The 24,268-nt window shown below is 32.9% G+C and overlaps 3 protein-coding genes across 4 annotated transcripts; 1 reads left to right on the top strand and 2 right to left on the bottom strand.

Annotated features, from left to right (window-relative positions):
* LOC128290597 (secreted RxLR effector protein 78-like) lies at window positions 1–423 on the bottom strand. The gene has a single exon (XM_053026308.1). It carries the CDS (start codon window positions 421–423, stop codon window positions 1–3), a length of 423 nt encoding a protein of 140 aa, XP_052882268.1.
* Window positions 424–12,297: 11,874 nt separating this feature from the next.
* Window positions 12,298–14,408, top strand: LOC108459899 (oxysterol-binding protein-related protein 1C). 2 transcript variants are annotated; one of them, XM_017759301.2, is made up of 3 exons: window positions 12,298–13,026; window positions 13,106–13,465; window positions 14,161–14,408. In XM_017759301.2, the coding sequence occupies exons 1-3, from the start codon at window positions 12,676–12,678 to the stop codon at window positions 14,173–14,175; spliced, it is 726 nt and encodes a 241-aa protein (XP_017614790.1). In that variant the 5' UTR covers window positions 12,298–12,675; the 3' UTR covers window positions 14,176–14,408. The 2 variants fall into 2 exon arrangements, with proteins under 2 accessions (XP_017614790.1, XP_017614789.1); XM_017759300.2 differs by lacking the exon at window positions 14,161–14,408 and having other exon boundaries at window positions 13,106–13,614.
* A 7,370-nt stretch (window positions 14,409–21,778) lies between these two features.
* On the bottom strand, window positions 21,779–23,003 carry LOC108458321 (30S ribosomal protein S13, chloroplastic). The gene is made up of 3 exons (XM_017757674.2): window positions 22,786–23,003; window positions 22,159–22,383; window positions 21,779–22,078 (listed from the first exon to the last, which is right to left on the bottom strand). Exons 1-3 carry the CDS (start codon window positions 22,990–22,992, stop codon window positions 21,911–21,913), a joined length of 600 nt encoding a protein of 199 aa, XP_017613163.2. The 5' UTR covers window positions 22,993–23,003; the 3' UTR covers window positions 21,779–21,910.
* Window positions 23,004–24,268: the final 1,265 nt, after the last annotated feature.

Below are 24,268 nucleotides of genomic sequence, written 5' to 3'. Positions count from 1 at the left end.
TTAATACATTAGACAAGATAAGCCTTCCCCACATATAAGAAACATAAAAGGGCTGAGTGGATCCCCTTGACGCAGCCCCCTTACCGGTTGAAACTTCTCCCCTTCAAAACCATTTACTATTACTGAATAGGAAACAGAACTTATGCACTCCATAATAGTCTCAATCCACCTTGAATCAAAGCCCATACGAGTCGTTATTTCTTTTATAAATTTCCTCTCAACTCTATCATATGCTTTACTCATGTCAAGTTTCACTGCCATAAAACCTTTCTGCCCTACTCGTTTCTGTTTCAATGTGTAAAGAATTTCATACGCAAGAAGAACATTATCCGAGATTAATCTCCCTGGTACAAAAGCACTTTGAGCCACATCAATACATTTCCCAATATCACCTCTGAGCCTATTAGCAATAACTTTCGCCATGATTTTATAAATCATATTACATAAGCTGATTGGTCTAAACTGCTTCATATTAACGGGGTTAGCAACTTTTGGAATGAGTACAATGTGCGTAGAATTTACCTGTTTGAAACCTTTTTCCTCATTCAGAGTTTTTAAGTAGAAGTTGAGTACATCATTTCCAACAATGTGCCAACACTTTTGATAAAACAACACCGGTAATCCATCTTCCCTTGGGGCTTTAGTGGGTCCCATCTCAAACACTGTGGCTTTAATCTCTTCCTTTGTTTAGGATACCGTAAGCACTTGATTATCCTCCTCAGATATACATCTAGCAATTCCCAATAATAGTTGTTCACATCTTCCCCTATCTTCTGGCATAAATAAGTTTTGAAAGTAAGACCGCGCAATACCTTCTATTTCTGGGATGATCTCCATTTCTCTTCCCTTCTCATCCTGCAATTTATGAATCAAATTTCTCCTTCTCCGGTGTGTAGCTTAACTATGAAAGAAAGCAGTGTTCCTATCTCCATATTTCAACCAGTTTATGCGCACTCTTTGTTCCTAGTAGCATTCGTCTTTATCTATTTCAAGGTTCAGTTGAATTTTTGTGTCGATCAACTCAGCCAGATTAGCATCATCTCTCACAGGTTCTAGGAATTCTGATAACCTGTTTGTAAGAACTGTCTTACGCCTCTATCGATCGGCTTGAATCCGAGTAGCCCAACTTCTTAAACCATGCTTTAGCATATCTAATTTCTTTAACAAGTAACCTGATGATGACCCCCCAATGCTATTGACTTCTTCCTCGAATGACTCATCCAGTGTCCACCAGGCTTCAAATCTAAAAACTTGCCTCTTCACCCATTTTTCTACCTTGATTGTATTAATTAATAGGGGGCAGTGATCAAAGAACAAATGAGTAAGGTGTTGGATAGTTACCTCAGGAAACATGGCCATCCATTCTTTATTTGCAACGCCCCTATCAAGCCTTTCATGTATATTTGTCTTCGGTAAATTTCCCCTCTCTCATGTAAACCATCTCCCAGAAAACCCTACATCCACTAGGCTGCAATCTACTAGAATATTACGGAACAGCTCTATTCTTCTTTCATCTCTTAGAAGCCCTCCCCTCTTTTCAAACCCGTACATTATTTCATTAAAGTCCCCACAAACAAACCACGAAAATCTCTCTCCAGTGTATAAGTTTCTCAACGCATCCCAATAATTATTTCTATCATGTACATATAGGGACCCATAAAAGCCGGTAAACCTCTACTGACCTCTCACATCAGTATCATCTACTACCACATCAATAAACCTTTTCGAGTATTGCCGAAGCATAACACACACCTCCGGTTTCCACGCCAAACATAAGCCACCTCTAGTACCATCCGGATCCACTTCAATCCCATGAATATACCCACAACTCCTGTGAATATTTTCCATTTGATTTTTGCATATCTTCGTCTCCATGAAGAAGACCATTTGGGGATTTTGTAACTTCAGCATATACCGAAGTCTCCGAGTTGTCCGTAGACTCCCAAATCCACGAACATTCCATCTTAACAGCTTCATTTCGCCCGATCGGCTTGCCTCTTGGCAGTCGCCGATACAAAGTGATTTCCCTTTAATAATCTCCTATTCCTACCCCAATACTATCGTACCCTCCATCTCCCCTCTAGCCCACTTCTTCCCTTCTTCGCCGATCAGAACCCCTTCTTCCAGATCGTGCTCCATGTCAGTTAAAGCTGGATTCGACATTGAATTACTCCCCATGTGGTTTCTTAAAATTTTTCGACCTTCCAAACTGAACCCCAAGACTGGGTCAAAAAATTATTCATATCCCGCTATTTTATTTGTACTAGTCCGAAAATTACCCCCATTCTGAAAATTACCTACGCCATCACCGCACGTTTTCCCATCCCTTTCTTCTCTCAACCATACACTATTCATTGCTACAGCCCTCCGTGACTAAGCTCGTAGGGAAGAATCCTAACCCATCTCAGCTACTTACACCCCTAGTGCCATCTTTGCTTCACAAAAAGAGTCATTATGCCCCAGTCGACCGTAGTAAAAACAAAAAAGGGAGAGTCGCTCATACCTAAAACTTGCATAGGTACAATTTTCATTGAACAAAATTCGTTTCCTCCTTTTTTAACAATCGTCGCACATCAATCCGAACTCTTACCTGCAAGTAATTTGTGTTTCCCTTTCCCAGATTTGAACCATCATACTCAATAAATTCTCCTATAAAGTTACCCAACTGCATTGCCAAATTTTCCAAAAAAATGCCAATGGGGACGTCATGTATCTAGACCCAAAAAGACGCCATAAACAGTGGGATTTTTAGAGGATCTTCTCCCCATTGTAACTTAAGTAAAACTAGCAAATGATTATTAAATGTCCATGGAGATCCCTTCAGCACCCTATCCAAATCCATGATATGATAGAACTGGAACAGAAATCTTTTTTCACCCAAATCCCAAATGTGAACACCCCTAACTAGATGCCAGAGATTAGCCATTGTACTTTTCATGGCAGGAAAATGGATAATACTAGCGGTTAAAAAATATCCCACTAACTTGAAAAACTCCTCTTATCTTCTATATTCGGTTCGATTTGGACTTGTAGGATGGCATCTTCTTCCTCATTGAGTGATAACCCTGCTAACTCGTTTTCCATTAATTTTAGGCATAAATCTCGATCAAACGTACCGCTATGCAAACCAAGAGACCCTCCAATCTGGAATTGTGTCGTTACCCCTCCACTTTCAACAAGAACAAAGCCCAAGAAAAGATACGTGCCAGAGAAGTCAGACTAGAGACGTGCCAGAGAGGGCAGACATATTGATACAAATTATTAAATATAAATTATTAGTTGAAAAAAATTATTGTAACGGCCTAATTTTCAGTGGTGTCGGAAATGGTGATTTGAGATCACTAAATCCGACAAGTAAGATTTAACAAGATAGTAATTTAACATTTATGAGTCAAGTAAGAATTTAGAAGAATTTGTGAATGGGCGAATTTAGTGAATTAAAAGAATTTATTAGGTCAAACGGGTAAAAAAACGAGGTATCAAGACCTAAAATTTGAAAACTGAGCCATAAATATTTTTATAAATATTTATGGAGTGTCATTTAATTAGTATTAAAGTTTGGTTGAGAAATTTTAACGTTTGGGTAGTCAATTAAATAAAAAGGACTAAATTGTAACAAATGCAAAATTTTCTAGAAGGATTAAATAGCTCAAGTGTTAAAATAAAGAGGATAGTGAATAGGCTGGACGGCAAGGGCAAGAAAATCAGCAGAAAAATAAGGGAAATAAGGGCAAAATTAGAAATTTTACAATTTTAACATATAAAATAAAGACAAAATTGAAAAATCTAGAGATCTCTTTATATTTTCTCAGCCAAAACGCCATAGAAGATCTGGGGAAAGCTATTTTTCATATTTTTACATCATGTAACTTTAATTCTTGCTCTTTCTTGATAATTTTTATGTTTTTATGACTTTTACAATTAGGTCCACTTATAGAATTCATTAGTTTTTGATTTTATGGGTGAAATTGGAAGTTACAATAGATGGGTAAGGGAATTTTATGATGAATTATTATGAAATTTAAGTTCTAATTTCATATTAAGGTGGTTTTATTAAGTGATTTTTATAGAAAATTGTATTTAGGACCTAATTGTGAAAAAGTTGTGAATTGAAGGTTGGTGTTGAAATTCAGAATATCAAAGGTTTTGAAATAGTTTATAATGATAAAATAAATTGTTAATTGAGAAAAATTAGTTCAATTGATGGGTGAATTGAGCAGGGACTAAATTGTAAAAACTATAAATTTTGGGGTAAAAGTGTAATTTCAGAATTTGAAGAGCATAAATTGTGAAGTGAAATAGAAATCAAATAAATGCTAATGAGTGAAAAAAATTTATATTATAGATCAAGAATCCAAAGAAGAACGAGGAAAAGAAAAAAATTGCGGAATAGTCCCTAAATTTCAATATCTTTTACAAATCAGCCGGGTAAGTTCATATGTTTGAATTTAGATGTTTATCTGTGAATGATTGAATAATATAATGTGTTATTATATATGAATTTGTTGTGAGATTGTGAAAATTTTGTTAATGAAAGAATAAATGTGAAAAATACAAATTAGGAAAAAACGCAGGAATTGAGTACGTTCGTATCGTGACATGTGATGAATTGACGGATAAGACCATGATTGTTCCATGGCAAAGTGTGAAATGTAGGTATGGTATCATCCATACTAAGTTGTAAAATATAGGTATGGTATTATCAAATCCATACTGAGTTAAGAAATGTAGGTATGGCATTTCCCATACCGAGTTGTAAAATGTAGGTATGGTATTTCAATGAGGAAAACCATACTGAGTTTATGAATTGGGCACTGAATAATGACGTACTCACTTTCGTAAGCCGTTTCTTAATTTGATAATAAGAAATACAAGAGAAGTGAACCAAATGAAAGAGATTGGGTAGTTGTTAATGTTGAGCTCAACTATGTGAAGTATTATAACAGTGGTTGTGAATGGCAGGAAACTTAGGAAATGTTTTGGTATTGTTTGGAAATATTATGTTTGGTAAGCATTACTTTTAAACTTATGAACTTACTAAGCTTCAATAAGCCTACTTGTGTGTGTTTGATATTTTTATGTTGATTGAATTGAAGTGAAGTTGGTAAATCGGATCAACACAACAAGGCACACTATCCAGATCAATTCCGGTAGTTTTGTTTTATGTTTAAAGATTTATATGGCATGTATAGAGTTTAAATGAATTGAAGTAAAGATGTTATAAACTAGTTAACAATATTTTGTACTAAAACAGTTTTTGGTTAGTAGCAGTAGTTTGATTTTGAAAATTCATCATAAATTATGAAAATATAATTAGAGGTTGAATAAGATATGAAATTAAATCCTATTTAATCTAGCTTCACATAGAAGAAGCGGTGTAAGCAAAAGACTTTCATATCAGGAGATATTTGAATTTTTGTAAGATAAAGTTAGAGTGATTTCGAGCTCCCCTATTTTGACTTGTAAAAATCATTAAAAATTGTACAAAATTAATTATGGGACATAATTTATATGGTTAGATTCCTTAATGAGTATATTTTTATGAGAAACAACCTATAATATTATTTGAATTTTGTACAAAGAGATAATTAAATTTTAGTGAAGAGTGGTCAGAACTGTCGAGCAGTGAAACAGGGGAGACTTTAAAGAATAAACTGTACTTCGGGTAATTGCCAACTTCTTACTGTCATAGATGTACAAGCCCATTGTTTAGCAAATTCTTTAGTCCCCAAAGATTTTGTCCATATCTTTGCTGAATTGATTAGTTCAGAAATACTTCCGCTAGAATGACAGAAAATAAAACTATTTTTGTTCTTCCAAATAAACCAACAGATAATAGAATAGAAAATAGTTCACTCTCCATCAAAAGACAAAAAATTACCTTTATTCTTAATATTCCATAATATACACCTTTCTCTTGCCAATCGAAAAAAAATGTCCCAGACCCTTGTTGGTACAACTAATTTCCACACCCCAAAGGTAAAAGCACAATCTATTAGATGCATTGACGACTCCATAACATCACTGCAAAGTTCACAAGCATGTGGATTATGCAGTTCCCCATCTCACGCGCTCTTCATTCGATAGAAGCCTATCACGGAGGAATAACCAAATGAGTAATCGAACCCGTTGAGGCACTCGAACCTTCTAAAGTAACATATGCCCCTCATTATGTCTCAAAGTATGAGTAGAGAAGAGATGCTTATAGGAATCTTCCATTGAGAATTTCCCTGCTGTCATCCATCTCCAACTAAGAATATCATCCCCTGCTTCTTGCATTGGTACTTTGCAGGCCTTTGTTTGTTCAACCACTCATCGGGGAACCACCATTAATAACCATTGTGTATTCCATATACCATTCGATAAAGTCATATCATAACTTGAGTTGCTTCATCAAGAATCTCATGACCACTAAAATGATATTTTAAAATTCCCACTTCCGTTACTCAATTGTCATTCCAAAAGTTAATCACAAGACCATCGTTTACCACCCAAAACAGTCGCTTCTTGACCTCATCCCAAACCTTAGACAATGAGCACCAAAGATAGGAACAGTTAATACGAGTAATACCATCTGGAATCAGCCCATGCATTTTGTATTTATTCCATAAGATTCTAACCAAAAAAACTTCAGGATTAGCAATCATGTTATACCCAAGTTTCAATAGAAAAAGTTTATTCTGATCAACAATATGCCTTATCTCAAGTCCTTTATTCACAAGAGGTTTACAATAATCTTCCCAATTAACAAGTGATATTTTTTTCTTTGAAACTGAAAACCCCTGATAAAAATTTTGAGCCAATTTTTCAATCTCCTTTCAAATCGAAATAGGAATGCGGGTCGTTGCCATAAAATAATTATGTATTGCCATTAGAATAATTTAACCAAGGTGAGTCTTCCTATTAAGGATAATTTGCGCACATCCCACCCACCAAGGCAATTTCAAACTTTATCCATGATGAATTGGAATGAACCAACTCCAACTCTCTTCTTAAATTGCTGACTTTAGAGAAACCAAATTTGGCACAAAGCCTTTATTGTTCCTCCATATTAACATTATTCGAGAAATAAACCTGAGTCTTTTACTAATTAACACGATGCCCAGAAAAGTAACTGAGAGTATACAACACATACTTTAGACAATCAACATCTTTCCTATCTGCCTTACAAAAGAGTATCAAATCATTTGCAAAAAATAAGTGAGAACTCCTGGGCCTCTACGAGAAAGCATGAGTGGTTCCCAACAATTTTGCTCAACTGCCACATTGATCAAATGTCCCAAGCGTTCTATACCTAAAATAAACAAATACGAAGATAAGGGATCACCTTGAAGGACACCTCTGGTTGGGATAAATGTCTCCATAAGAGAACCATTCCAAAGTAATTACATAAATGATAAAGAAACACAAATTATTATAATCCTTACAAGAGATTCCAAAAATCTTACAAACAAGGTTCCTCGTAAAAAATCCCATCTAACTCGATCATAAGATTTCTTCATGTCGACCTTTATAGCTATCTAGTCCTTTTTTACTCTTTGTATTTTTCATTGTGTGAATAGCTTCTTGTGCCACTACTATATTATCTGATATGCTTCACGAAGTAATAAAACTTGACTGATTTTGCTTCACCAAAATTTGCATAGCTCGACAAAGTCAAATAACAATTAGTATAATGGTAACCTTATATAACACGGTACAAAGGTTAATTGGGCGAAATTGATTAATGGTTTCTGCTCCAATGTTTTTAGAAATAAAAACCAATAAGGTTCTGTTGAGACTTAGCTCCAAAACCCCTCCCTTAAAAAGATTTTTTACCATCTCGAAAACACTTTCGCCTACAATATCCCAAATATCTTGATAAAATTTCGCATGAAACTCATCAATTCCCAGAGAGTTCAGAGGAGTCATACTAAACATAAAATGTTTGACTTCTTCCATACTCACCTTGTAAGAGAGTGTTTCAAGCAATTCCCCTCCAATCCTCGGAAAAAGCCCTGTAATTGGGAAATCTCCAATGTGGTAATCATCCACCTTATACAACTTGGAGAAATATCCAACTGTATGATTCCTTAAAACTCATTATCAAAACACTGCTCTGATCTATCAATTTCAATGCCTCAATTCTATTCTGCTTCCTTCTTTTCATGGTACGACCATGGAAAAATTTGTATTTTGATCACCATTCCAAAGCCACTCATACCATGACTTTTAGAACCACAAAAGCTTCTCTTGATATAGTATTTGTTCAATTTCTATTTGAATTTCCACTTCTCTTTGTTTTAAACATTCAGAGTAACAATGTTTTAACCTTTCTTGAACCCGTTCCAACTTTCTCAAGGCCCTCCTTTTCTGTGAAATAATATTCCCAAATACTGTCTTATTCCATTCTTTAATCCACTAAGTTGAAATCCCTAAATTCTAAACAATGCTAACATCGGATCTTTAGGATTTTGCAATGACATCGTAGAATTTTGAGTGTGTTTGTCAGCTTCCTAAGAAATGAAAAGGCCTCTCACCCTTTCTTCCTTTAGACATACTAGCCGAAACAATAATGAATCGATAATCTAATTTCAGCCTATACAAGTAGTGAACATAGGAATTAGGTGCAAAAGATAACCAAAGATTATTACCAAGTGCTCGGTTTAGCCATTTAGAAAGATTGCCCCTAATCCAAGTATATATTGATATTTGAAACCCTAAATCTTAGAGTGCCTATTGAGAAACAAAAGACTTAAAGTGGTTACAACCCAAATTTCGAGCCTCTGTCCCCCACGCCTTTCTTCACAGCTTAAAACGATATTAAAGTCACCAGCCAAAAGCCATGGTCCCACCACTTCAGCAAATATTAAATTCAAGTTATTCCAGAGTTCCTTCTTCGTATTTCATTGAGGATTTGCATAAATTTCAGTGCACAAGAAAGGAGTTATATTCCCATCAACTCGTATTCTCATATGCATAAATTTTGAATGCACCTTCAAGTTATCAATACCAATATCATAGCTCCATAACAACCAGATACCCCCCACAAATCCTGTGGCTTTAACACTAAAAGAATTGTCAAACCTAAGCTTAGCTATCACTCAGTTAACCTTACTTCCACTGATTTCGTCTTAAATAAAGCAATAAAATTTGGCTTAAATTCCTTTTTATATTCAGCCAAAAAAATTGGAAAACGGGTATGCCCACATCCCTGACAATTCCAGAAAAACCTTTTAAAATTCAGACCTACCACTATCGAATTAATAATTAGAAAATTGATACCTACCCATTCATGCCTTCTTAGCATTTGTTAACATCTCATCGTTCATCTTAACTAATGCGGTATCACCCTTCACCATGACCATATCACCTACGACGAATTTGCTTAAGCCTTGAATAAGGTCTTTAATCGCCACATCAGTCCGAATAGAAAGGTTATCAACATACGAAGATTTTTTTGGTTCATGTCCTATGTTTTCACCAGTCTCCTTCACCATCATAGATTGTTGTTGACCAGCATCCTTCCTCAAATTAGAAAATGCACTGGAACACTCTAGAACATCTAAAGAATTTACCTCCTTCAAAATCCCTTTTTTTTTAAATTCAAAGAAACAACTATATTTTCTTCCTTTAAAAAGCCCATTCTCAACAGCCCAAAATTGTATTAGTTCTAACTTAGAGTCCAGTATTCATGGTCCCATCCTTGAACCATCCTCAAAAGGGTTACCATTCAGCCCAGGCTGAGCCATCGTATTACTAATAGGTTGTAGCACTTTGGACCCTCTTTTTGGCTCATTTAGGTTAGAAACCACTTTATTTTTACCCTTAATCGTCGCTTTCCTACCAACAGTCATCTTGTTTTTCACACTAGCTTTAAAATTCCTTTTAGTCAACCCTCTATTCTCCACAATTTCCTCTCCAACCTCCTTATTTTATACTCTGTCATTTAAGCTAGACGATTTATTTTCATCTAATTCTTCAAGATTTCTGCTTAGAATCCCAAACCGAGATCCTGATACCCCTTGATTATTGCTAACAACATGTTTTTCACCGCCAGTTTAGAGCTCTATCATTGTCTTCATTCCACAATCATCTAAGATCCAAATTTTCACCCTCTACTCATTCTTTCATAGAGATAACCTTACCAACTCCACTTTCCAATATCCCTTTAGAAGTCTCTATTTCCCCCGATTCGTGAGGGCATAGGTCGCTCTTATGACCAAATCTCTGACATTTAAAACATACGAATAGCAACGACTCATACTCCATACGCTGAAATTTCTCGTTAATTTGCATTTTTAAAACCAACAATTTTCCCAAATCAACATAGGCTGCAATCCTCGAGAATTGGCCTTTGGAAGTACTATTCGTATTTCGGTCAAATTTTGCAACCATCCCAATTGCATTGCCAATAAACCAAAGTAGGCTTTTTGTATACATACCTTTTGGTAGCCCAGGCAATTTGATCCAAACCATCAGACTTGTTGGGTAAGGTTAATCCATTGAAAATGTTAGCATCCACAGTCTCACTATCAGATAATGCCCAAATATTGTCCATGGTCCACCAAACAGCACCTCCAAATATTCCTCATTAGTTTGAAATTTGACCGAGAAATAATCGTGTTCCAGATCAATGATATGCAAAGGTTGATTTTTTCTCCAAATCGCTTGCAATTTGTTAACCATATCAAAATAAGAGATTTTTCTCCCAAGTAGCTTGACAATCACTATCCGTGCCATTCACTTAGCGATGAATTGGTGTACCCGATCAGAAAAGGTTATGGATGGAACACTGTCTATAATCTTCGCCTTTGCATCCCCATCACCCAATTCAAAGTCCTCCTCTTGCTGCACATTAGCCCTTGCAGGAAAACTTCCCATCAGCTTTTCTTTCCAAGATACAGATTGGGCACCAGCCCCTTCCACTATCATCCCTTTTTCATTTCCCACTAGGTCATTAGGATCCGATGGTTCGTTCGTCCTATGTTTAACCTTCTTTGTCGACCTTCTAACGTCATTTGCAGAAGCCACATCGTAATTCGTCATTTGGAGAGCAATATATATTTTGTTATGGATAAGTATTCACATCTGATATTTTTGGCACCATGCTTAGAACTACCTATAAGCCCTCCCCAACCCATAAATATAAGGATAATACGTTTTAGCACACTTGAACCATCGTCCTCCTAAATTCGCAACAATACCCATGCCAATCGAGCTATGACTCAACCAACAAATAAGCTTATTTTATTAGTTTCATTATTATTACAAACAAAAACTTTGAGATAGATAACAGTTTAATAAAATTTTCATAAATATATATAAAATCTAATTAATCTATTTCTCACTATTTATATTTATACATATATTTAAAAACATATTTATGTACGCTATCTTAGATACAACTAATTAACATGGATTAGAAATCAATAATGTATTGAGCATAAATATTCATTACTCACGGTGCTATTTTGCTATAAAACATAGTTTGATTCCTTTAAGAATACATGCCAAGCATTAGGATTTAATTTAATTAAAATTTTTATTACTAAATTTATAATAAATATGTTTTAATTACCCTTATATTTACTTACCTTATTATTTTAAGTGCAAATATTTTTAGATATATATATATATATATATATATATATATATATAAATGTGTGAAATCAATGATATATTTTTACCTTATTATTTTAATTAACATGGTATCGGAAATCAATAAAGTATTTACTATTTTCACCCTCAAAATGAAAGAAAAAGAAAATAAGAGACCATTTATAGTTAAAGAGGGAGGAATAATTGCTACTTAAACCCCTCCGCTATTTTGGGCTATTCTTAGAGGGTCTTCCATCTTTTTGTTTTACCATGTTGGTACTCTTTATTTTATTCTAATTACAATTTGACATAAATTAAAGTATCAATTTTACGTTGACACACCCATAGTATTTAATATAAATTAAAAATTGGGCAATTTAATTTCTTAAATATTAAAAATATAATATCCACATTCTTAATCTTTTTTTCTTTCAAGTCTTATTCGCACAAACAATTAAATTAACATATTTTTGTTGATATATTGCTATTATTATAAATTTGTTAAAAAGTATCCGTTATTCATATATTATTTTAAAATTTATAATATAAAATATTATAATACAATTTTACAATATTTTCACCATACGTAAAAATATTATTTAAAATTAAAACATATTTTATGAAATAAAATGATTAAATTTATTTCACATTATTAGTTAAATTTTAAAAAAATACTAAATGATTTTAATATTTTTCCTCTCCTCTTACTCCACCGATCTTCTGGCAGTTATCCCTTCATTTCGTCTATTGTTTTTTAATATAATTCAGTAACCGTCTCCGCAAGGTATTCTCACCACAAAAACAAAAGCATTGTGGAAGTAACCATCTCCTGTCTTTCTTCTCTTTCCCAAAGCGCCAACCAACTACTTACCAAGCAAACCCAATTTAAAACAATACCGCCAAAATTTAACCGCCAACCGCCCAGCTCCGTCGCCGCATCAGCTTTTCTCTAAATCTTCCAAAGCATCTTTTTTGCTGTGCTTCCACCGTATTGGATCATTCCCTGGTCCTCCTCTCCGACCCGTCGACGGCCAGTTGGCTTAAACTATCGTAGACATCAGCGTCCTATTTTTTGATATCGTGGATTTAAATCGGATGAGCCAGAGAAACGAGAAACCTTTGGGAGAAGAGGGAACGGATGATCCGATCCCTCCGCTGCAAGTGGATCTGAAGATAAACGACATCGTAGGGAATGGGATATCGGGAATGCTTTACAAATGGGTGAATTACGGGAAAGGATGGAAACCGAGATGGTTCGTTTTGCAAGACGGAGTTTTATCGTATTATAAAATCAGCGGACCTGATAAGATCCTTGTTAGCCAAGAAACAGAAAAAGGATGCAAAGTTATTGGCGAAAAATCTCGCCGTATTATCTCCGGCCATCGCGATTCCTTTTCAAATAATTCGCTAACCAATCGCAAACCCTTCGGTGAAGTCCATCTAGAGGTCAAAGTCAAGAAAAAAGGTTTAAAATAAACGAAAATGAATTTGATTTTTGAGTTATTGATTTTATTTTTTGTTTCAGGTTTCTACTTTCAGGCAAAGCAAATCACACGATAAGAGATTCTCAATCTTTACCGGAACGAAGATGCTTCATTTACGAGCCGAGTCGCAGGACGATCGAGAAGCGTGGATGGAGGCGCTTCAGGCTGTTAAGGATATGTTCCATAGGGTGTTCCATAGTAAGGTAGTGGCGCCGATGGTGGACAAAGTGGCGATTTCAACCGAGAAGTTGAGGCAACGGCTGGTGCAGGAAGGGTTAGACTCAGCGACAATCGAAGATAGCGAACAGATCATGAGGAATGAATTCGCCACGTTGCAGAAGCAGCTCGTATTGCTTAAACAGAAACAATGGCTACTCATCGACATCTTGCAACAATTAGAGGTATATGTTATGAAATGAGAAAAAAACATTCAATTTTCAAAAACTGATCCAACATTTACTTCGATTCACTAATCAAAAATTATATTTTCAGATTATTGATATTTTTAAAAAATTCAATAAAACAGGTAAATATGTCTCATTATATTAAATTGGTGTTAATTTAGGTTTGATTTTTGTTTTCTTTTCTTTTCTGAAGTTTTTGAATGAACATGAGAGGAAATTATCGGTATGGATGTTATCGTATTGATAATTACGCTACTCATTAAAATGGTAAAATTTTAATTTAAGTCCTTCATAATTTATAAAATTTTAAATTAATAATTATAAAATTATATTCTAACATTAAAATGGTAAAATTTAATTTAATTTAATTTTTTAAAATTATAAAATATGATTTATTAAAATAATAAAATTATAATAATTTATAAAATTTTAAATTAATAATGATAAAATTATATTTTAACCTTAAAATGATAAAAATTTAATTTAATTTAATTTTTAAAAATTATAAAAATATGATTTATTAAAATAATAAAATTATATTTTTATTATTATAAAAAATACAATTTAATTTCCATCCTCAAATTTTTTAACTCCATCATAAATTATAATTATAGAAATGTATGTTTTGTGCGTGTTATAAATGCTTGTAAATAAATTTGATTTTTTTATTTTATAAAATAAATCTGAAAAAGGTATCGAAAGGATGAAATCTTGACCGCCCAATCAGTCCAGGTGAAAAACACGAGGGGGACCCATTCTATCCAATCTTCTCTTAAACCCAAAACGTCGGTGTATTAAAAAATCACGTGTGTACTTTTGGTGAAGGACTCTATCAAACCGTAATTGCATCAGATTATTTGTGTTTTAGTTATTTTCCATACGTTTTATAAATTTTTTAAATGTGTTTTAACAAATTAATGTGTTGAGTATTGTTGTCTATTAAAAAAATAAAGTGTTCATTTAAAATATTATATTGGAAAATATAAAATATATATTTAAATGATGTTTGAATATGTTAATATTATGTTGTTCCATTACAAATATTAAAATTTAATTTATTGTAATTCATTATTAATAATTATTATTAGTTATTTTTAAATTTTAATTTGAATATATAACATATATATTACATATTAAAATATAATCATCACAAATACAAATATATAATGATATATATCTTTAAATTAGTTTTAATGGAAAATAATTGTACATTGAATACAAATATTAAATTAAAAAATAAAGATTGAAAACATCATCTGACTTTCTTTAAGAAAAACATCAGACTCAAAGTGATTTTTTTTTTTAAGAATTAATTATAGAGAGACGTTTTAGAAAGGGGGATGAGTTAGAGATGTTTATGGGTCGAGTTCGGGTTAGACTTAAAGCATGATATTAACATATTTTATATTTATTCAAGTTCGGTTTGACTCGAAATATGAGCATAAAATTTTGTTCAAATTTCTTCATATTTACAAAAGACTAATCTAAATTCATTTTAGGTCCGTCCATATTATTTTAAAAAAATATTTATTTCATTTCATTTTATTTTAATATTTAATAATTTTTAATTTTTTATTTATTGAAAATTTTTTATATAGTCATTGTAATGGGCCAAAATTGCCCGGCCCAAGACCCACAAACAATAAACAAAAAAAAAAGACCAAAACAGTCCAATTTTTAAGCCTTGCCCAGCCCAAATCACTAAATAACAAACCCAATACAAACCCAAACTAACCCAAAACCCTAAGCCCAATCCTATGGCCCAAATTTTTTTTTCCCAGAAACAGCAAACCCTAGCACTTAGGCACTCCCTTTGGCCGGCGCCGCCTCCACCTTCACGCCACACCCGCATTTCGCGCCTTCATGTTCGCTCCATGTAGCCGTTACGCTCGCGCCTCCATACCTGCAAAAAAAATGGGAAGCAGTACCAGAAAGTGCAACGAAATAGGAGCAAGTTGTTTTGTTTTTTTTTCCTTTTCGGCTATAAAGGCCGAAACAAAATCATTGTAAGGGGGGATTGACTTTTGAATACAAAATACACAAAAGAGAAATAGAGAGCAAGCCAAAAGAATACTTTAAAGGTGGTTCTGTCGCTGTTATATGCTGTTTTTTTTTCCCTTTTTTTTTTATTTTGATTCAAATCCACAACACACACATAGTATAAGAGGGAGTGAAAGAGGTTTACCGGAGTCGCACTCGGGATATCGAGGGGGTTAAATACCTCGTTTACGTGGGTCGGGCCACCGTCTGCGGACATGGTGTGTCGTATCTCCGATGGGAACAGCGCTGGCCGAATGGGGAAGGAAATGAGAAAACATTTTTTTAGTTTTAGGGTTTTTTCCAAAAACAAAGGTTAAAATGTTTTAAAACAATTTTTTTTTTGTTTAAATAAAGCCCAAATGGCACTGTTTCAATGCTGGCCGGCGCGCGCACCTACCCAACCCGGGGAGGATCCACGCATTTCTCTGCTTCGGGGAATTTTTTATATTAATCATTCCCTTCTGCGATGCTATTCGATTAGGTCTTTTTACCTCTTCTAATTTTTCCTAGAAATTTTATGAAAGTTTCATTTTGATCCATACTTAAACGCTGCGTTCAAGAACTTGGAATAATCGTTTTCGATCCCCTCACACTTGCACACATTACGCTTTAGACCCTATTTCAATTTCAATGATTTTTTTATTTGTTAATTGCCTCTCTTAATTTGCTTTTATTTCAATTGTTTTTTTTCCATTTTAATTTGTATAATTCATTATTTCTTTAAATCCATTTGGCATTCATCTTTTAATTTTTTTAATTACTTTGATGAATTACGTTGTTGTTTATTTATTTTTGTTTAAATTATAAAATTATTATTTTTAAAATTTCTTTTATATAATATTGTTTTAAAATTTTGTATGATATTACATTTAAATACTCTTATTTGTTATTATACATATATAATTTATGATAAAATTAGCTCTATTCTATATACATTATTGTTTTCATATTATTTTATGTAAATATATTCTTTTATATTTATTATATATATATATTCTTTTAAATTTACTTATGCATAATTTGTTTTTTAAGGATCCTAATTTTAATGGTATATTTTGTTTTTTAAATACTTTCATATATTAATATTTCGTATATACATTATTTACATTATTTTTCATTTTTATATATATATTGTTAGTCAAATCAATTTGTTTTATTTGAAATTATGTTATGTATTATTTTAATTTCTTCTTACATATTATGTATTTTAATAATCGTTTATACATTATCAATTTTTATATACATATAAATTATTCTAGCGTGTGTTATTCCTTTGTATATTTTCATATGGGTTTTAAATTGTTTTGTGTTATGTCGGTTCCCAATTTTCATATTGTTTTGTGTATTATGTGTCATTTTTTGTTTTCATATTGTATTCACATATTATTGTTTCATGCATGTAATTATATTTTTTTTATTCCTTGTTATTGTATCATGTTTCTAATTCCCATATTCACTCATTATCAATTGTCATTTATCCCCAAGCAAACCAAACAAATGTACTCTAAGATGATTCTATAATTGCTTATTTGGAAATTCTTCAAAACAAGGCAATGTTTCTTGTTTGGAAGTTTGAGAAATCGTACCCTATCGTGTTGGGTTTCTATTTTTTATTCAATTAAATACAGAATATCCTTTTGAAGTTTCATCCATGTTTTCTTAAATTAAAATGAGGCAATATTTTGTGTTTGGAAATTTGAGAAATCGTGCCCAATCGTGCTGGGTTTCGATTTACCGTTTGACCAGATAGCCAAATATCCTTTTGAAATTTCAAATGCATGAGTTCTAGAAATCATGAGATAATCTTGTATCGAAGGCTCGAAATGTTGTGTCCAAACATGCTAGATATAATATTTTATTCCTTCTGAATGAGAGAATCTCAATATCCACCTCAAGTTATCCAAACATTTTTAAAGGAATTGTATTTTAGAATCTCTTCAAGTTTTCAACATTAGGACGTTATTTGATCAATACGGTACTAATTTTGGGTGTTGCGAGGATGCTAATCCTTCCTCGAGCTTAACCGACTCCCGAATCTGTTTTCTAGTTTCGTAGACCAAAAACGTTAATAAACCAAAATGCTTTATTAAAATGAACGATCACAGGGTGACCCGATCACACCTAAATAAAAAGGATTTATGGCGACTCCATACCTCGTTTTAAAGTCGATCCCCATTTTTTCAAACTTAAAAATGGTTTCGACAGTCATCTTGACATTATTTTAGTGTTTATATTAGAGTAATATTATATATTTAATATAAGTTTATTTTTTTAATATGTTTTAAATTACATAATATATAAAAACAATATAATATAAAGTATTATAAACTTAAAAATAAGTCGGATTGGGCTAAACTTGGGCCTTGAATGTTCAAATCTGAGTTCAGCACATTTTTTAAACGGATTTAATTTTTTTGTTTAGACCTATTTTTTAAGCCTAATATTTTTATTCAAATCATTTCAAATTTTGAATGAATAATCCGAGTATAAATAATTGTAGAAATATCCAAAGACATTGAAATTTGGAAACATCTTATCAACATCATAAGTCACAGTAAAGAATATTTACTTTCACAAAGATAAATAATATTAATTTTCCATCTCTATACTATTATTTGAGTATATAATTGATTTAGTGTTAGGGTAAAAGGATGAAATCATTACTAACTTAGTTAAAGAAATTATAAAAATATTTTTAGATGTATAAAATGATTTATATTATTATAAAGTTATTTTTGCTTTTTATTTTAATAAAATGAGTAAAAATTTTAGCTTGTTTATAAAAATAATATAAAAACTAATTAATTATGCAAATGGGATGGAGAAAATTTAATTATTAGACTGGGTTGTTTGTTACAGCTCACGTCGGTGCCGCCTGACATATCGGTGGCATCACCTCTCCTTTTTGGGTAATCATCGTGTAATCATCACCTTTTAAAAAAAGAATTTTTTATTGGTGTTGCCACTATGTTAGGCAGCATCCGTATATATTTTTCAAAATATTCGTAAAAATATGGGTATATATTGAAAAAAATTATGTAATGGTGTGGTTAGTGTGTTAGGCGGTACCAGTGATTTAAAAAAAAATTATTGTCAAAAAAAAAGTTGTGACAAAAAAATATATTTTTCACATCAAGAATGAACTTGAACAAATAGTTATCCAAATACATTTAAATCGGACATCTATTTGTCTATATTTATTCAGTTGTATTTTTAGTAAGTTTATATGTTTTTAATTTAAAAATATCAAGTTATTTATATTAATATTTTAAAATTCAAAATATATAAACTTTTAATAAAATTAAAATATATAATTAATAAAAATATAAAAATTATTTAGACAAAAGAGACTAAACATATGGTAGATTCATTGTAGACATATTTTTAGTTCTTTTATATATTTTATAAATTATAAATTTATAAAATTTTAGCTCTTTTCTATATTTACATATTTTATATATAAATTTATAATATATTACATATATTTATATATTTTTCAAAATATTATAGATTTTATATATATTTAATTGAATATATTTTTATAAATTTATATTTTATATATTTCTAAAATAATAATAACTTAAAATATAATATTTTATAAAAAATAAAATATATAAACTTACTAAAAATACATCTAAAATGAGCCTAGATAAATGAGTGTCCAGATTCAGATGTATTTGAATACTAATTTGTCAAAATTCATTCTTAACGTGCAAAAATATATATTTTATTAATTTATATGTATTTTTTAAAATATTTTTAATTTATATCCATCACATGGCATATTAAGAGGCCACCATTTGTCATCATCGGATTGGCGATCAGTGATATGTTAGCACAAACTAATAAAGTTAATATAAAATTACCAACTTAGATGATAAAATATAGGTTCAAATACCAATTAAATTAAACAAAATAAATATCAATTAAATACTTTTATACAAATTTAAGACTAAACTACATACAATCCAAATAAAATTTATACAGAAAATGTCGAATTCTAAAACATTAAAGAAGGAAGAATGAGTTCCTCCTTCAAGACAGCGCAATCTGGAGCATAGGAAAGGAAAACAACCGACCAAACATTCCACTTTGAAAGTCAAAGATAATGTTCAGAGGTGGTGTCCCTTACTTGGCTAAGCTGTGCCTATTTGAAACTAGAAAAGTGAGGCTAATGTTGTTTTTCACCCAAAATAAAACCCCCAATATTCCTTAAATAATTCAAAACCAAGGTAGAATAGAGACAGTTTCAAGGAATCACAATCATATTTGTCTCAACTTCCAAAAAGGCATAATGTAAAATACCATTTTCTTTACTTCTATAAATTGTTCTTCCCCAAGTTGCCTCATTTCGTTTTGTCTAATTAGGAGACTTCATGAAACAAAGCCACATTAATATAAAAAATTATTAGCCTCTCTTTTCTTTTTTAGATAATATGTTTTTGAAGATTAAATTTACAACCTATCCTTAGTTAAATTTCTTTTTAATAGTTACTCAGTTTAGATCATATTTGAATTTTATTTAATGCTTAAACTATATTAAACTATAAAAAGATCATTTTATACAAATATATATAAGTTGATGCAGTGATACAATAAAGAAGAGATATAGAGGAGAGAGTGGTTATGCTACTGGAGGTCAGTTCACTCAGTCAAATTAGAGGCTTGGAGATTATAGAAAGTAGAGGTGGAGTAAACTTTGGAGAGTAGAAGTTGAGAATATCTTAGTTGAGCGTAGGCTAGTATCTTTCTGAAGTCGTTTCCTTCTTCATCGTTCTTGGAGGAATTTATAGTCAGGTCTCGTGCAAGATGGTGCTAACGTGTGAACTTGCCATTTAACCATCATTGCAGTACGTGTGGGGCAAATGTCCTCGATGGGACGAGGATGTCTCTGATGAGACCAACCCTGTCATTCATTCTGATTTGACGGTATGGAGTAGTTGCGCCCACGTGAGATTTGGCACCCAACGATGTCATGTTCCTAATAGATGGTCGAGGGGCCTTGGGCAACAAGTTGTTCCTACTTGCCTGGGTTGTTAGAATGGGAGGTGAAACTTGAAAGTGACCATTTCGATTAGTAACTAGTGGATTTACTGTTCAAGCAACGTTCTAGCTTGCCACATGTCCTTATTCGGGTAAGGGATATAACAATATATATTAAATGAGAATTTAAATAGAGGAAACAATTTGGATTATCAAAATTTTATAAAAACTCCATCTCAATTCGAGTTAGAGCGGGTTGACCGTCAATAAGCCTATGTAAGACTAATAATACTCAATGAAGATTGCTTGATTTTCCATGAATGTAACAAGGAAGATAGGGAAAAAGCCTAAAATCCCAGGACTGTGGAACATGGCATCCATTACGGGATAAGCAACAAACAATTCCACAAACACAAGAGTGAAAGGTATTCATGTGGCTTATATAATTCAGCAAAAGAAGATAAGAGTGGACAACAATTTATGTGAACACTGTTCATAATAGTGTATTGCTTTCTACTGCCACTTCGAAATCTGGGACCTACATGTTTTTATTGACAAATTTCATCCCTGATTGATTGTTTTCGGCATATCATTCCAAATGCCACCACCCATTGATCTATAATAAACTTTCACAATATATTTAAGCAATGAATAAGACAAAAAGAAGATACATTGCTTACTTCTTTTTCATATTATGGGGCAAAAGGCCCATTTTTGTTACCCAAAACCCAGCTTAGGAAAGTTTTGAGAGGCATCCACTTCGCACAAAAGAATGGGATGAATTGGACTAGCTTTGTTTATTTTTGTCCCAAAAAGGGAAGGCCATTTTTTGTTATTACCTTTGTTTTTCTTGACTTTTAGTTTCAAAATCAATTAGTATTGACATAGTGGAGTTATCGGCAATCCTTGGTGAAGCGTTCAAACTTTCAGTTTACGTTCCGGGCTGGATCCCTGAACAACCCTAATCCCAGGGTTGAGTTCATGGGATCATAGTAATAATAATAGTAGTAATATCACCTGCGTTGACACAAATTTCTTCAACTGCAAGCATTCATTTTATACCTGCTAATATAATGAGGATCAAACTGTTTAACTTGATATTTAACACAAGTATAGCGCGGCAAAATATGTATCAACACAAGTACTGAACACATATATTTAATCAAAAATGAAAATTCAAAGAAACCGTTTTTGGCTAGGCATCTGGATGAGGCATACCGTATGCTTTGCATTGCAGAAGCTATGTTCCGATGAAACCCAGAACATAAAATTGAAAGGCTCATGCAGTTATATAGACAGTGCAAATCCCATTTCAATATCAAATCAAACCATATTGTACTACAAGGCTACAATGCATTCATTTTGAATCAAACATAAAATTAAACATGATTCACTTCATCGAAACAAAAACGGTTAAGATCAACGAGGGGCTTTCTTCTTACCAGCAATGGCAACTCTCTTACCCTTCAAAGTCCGGCAATTGTTTTTGGTGTGCTGTCCTCTACAAGGCAATCCCTGAATATGGCGAACCCCTCGGTAACACTGAATCTCTTTCAATCGCCGTATATTAAGAGCATTGAACCTCCTCTGCAAATTGAAATTACTTAGAAATGAGCGTTCAAGGTTGCAACTCTTTAAAACAAGACAGAAGGACAAGGGCAAGTTACCAAGTCGCCTTCAATCATATATTTGGAGACTTCATCACGAATCGTAATGAGCTCTTCCTCTGACAAATCTTTGGTGATTTTGTTCTCCATTTGGAGATCACATAGGATTTTACGAGCCCTCGTACGACCAATCCCATGGATGTACTGCAGAGAGAATTCCACTCTCTTGTTGTTTGGGATTTCCACTCCGCCAACACGGACGCATACAATGCTTAGACCATGATGCTAATCGATTCAAACCATTTTCACCAAGAATTTAGCTTCCAAACTCATTAAATTTCGGGTGAAGTGAATTATAGGAAAAGCACAAACTTTTGAATTCTACATTTGGAATATGACTTAAAATTTCCCCTTTTTATCAACAATTAAGCATACTAAGAATTTGAATATGAATTTTCCAAATATACGGAACCTTACTTTGCCCAAACCCTAAAACCTATTAAGCCTAAAGCAACAATCTAGCAAACCAAACTAATTACGACGACGAGCAAAAATGGGCAGAAATAGTAAGATTTCAGCTAGCAGTGGCTTTATCTTTACGATTTTTATTTTAATTCAAGGAAACTTAAATAAAAGGTCAAGCGGTTAAGTTGAATAAAATTGAACAGAGAAGAGAAGGAAATTTACCTTGGGAGGGTTTGAAACGGAGAGGGAAGCAGTGTTGGAGAGAGACATAGAGCTTACTTTGTTGCATATAAAGGAGAGAGAGGGTGCAACGGGCATCGCCAGGGTTTGCGCCATTTTCCTTTCAATTTTCTCGGTATCCAAACAGAGTGAGAAGAAGAGCTTCAGACGTTCGTAGGATCTCTTATCCTCTTCCCCGGAAACGGACATTAAAGGTACTCGCTCCCTTGCAATGGCCACGTTTTCGTGGGCCTAAAATCAACTGGGCAATACTGAATGGCCCAAAACCAAGCCTGAAAATGGTCCTTTTACTGATGGGGACTAGTCCAAAATTGGATATTGGGTTTTTGCAAAAGGGGTTTAGACAATTGGACTGGCTTAGGCTTTGATTGGAGTTTTGACTAAACAAATCTTTTTAGGTCCTAATGAGCAAAAAACGATGAAATATTTGGGGACAATAAGACAAGGTTGGGTCCTTGACTTGTATGGAGTGGGGGAATTGATAGACGAGCAAATCCTGAAATCTCTCAACAAAGGAGTTTTGTACTTGGAAATGTCAGTTTGCCATAATGTTGTTTGTCGTCCTGCTTACCTATCCTGTATTGGTTTGGCTGACCAGCCAGTTGTAGTAATTATCTGCTCCCATGTTTTTGTATTAACAGTGCTGAGAAGTTGGCACTTTGGTTTTTCGACTACTCCCAACTTCTGTCGTACCTTGCTTTGTTAACATGTCAACCACTTGTTCATGAGCAGGCACCTTACCAACAATAAGTTGTAATCAAAATATTTAAACTTTGAGCCATGACCAGATTTGCAAAAACGACCACTGTACTCGGATTATCAAAAAAAATGAGAGAAAATAGGAGGAAGTAGGGAGATCCTAATATGTAAAAAATCGATTAACCAAACAAAAAATAATAATTTCCTTTAAACTACTTAACCATGCACAACACTAACAAGGCTAGAAAGGGCTTACAAAGATGGAAGCATCAGACTTATGTTTTTAGAATATGCTCTGATACTTTAATCAGTGGGACATCACAGCGTTTCAAGGGGCTAAGAAATTAAGTATTGGACCATGCCAAACAACTATAAAAGACATTTATTACCGTTTGTAACTATTAGACAGAGTGAACCCACCAAAATGTCCATGCATGTAGAGGTCTAGATTTTTTATAGTTTGGGTGGATCCAACACATCCCAATTTCCATATCTTTTAACCTAAACTATTCAGTTATATATATATATATATATATACATAAATATGTAATCTATTAAAAAACACGTTGAAGAGCTAAATAAATAATCCGATCATTAGATAGATATATAAGTTAGGAAGAAAGAATTGTATAAAATTGTGATTTCACGTTATCCCTATCCCTTTCTAATAAGAGGATGACAAATCAGATTTTTCAGGAGTTGAAAATCAGGAGGAAAAATCTGATTTGTCATCCTTCTATTGGAGAGGAATAAGAATGATGTAGAA

Source organism: Gossypium arboreum, chromosome 3, assembly GCF_025698485.1.
Source record: "Gossypium arboreum isolate Shixiya-1 chromosome 3, ASM2569848v2, whole genome shotgun sequence".
Classification (NCBI taxonomy): domain Eukaryota; kingdom Viridiplantae; phylum Streptophyta; class Magnoliopsida; order Malvales; family Malvaceae; genus Gossypium; species Gossypium arboreum.
Note: the sequence above shows the minus strand (reverse complement) of the source record. Positions and strands in the feature narration are given on the sequence as shown.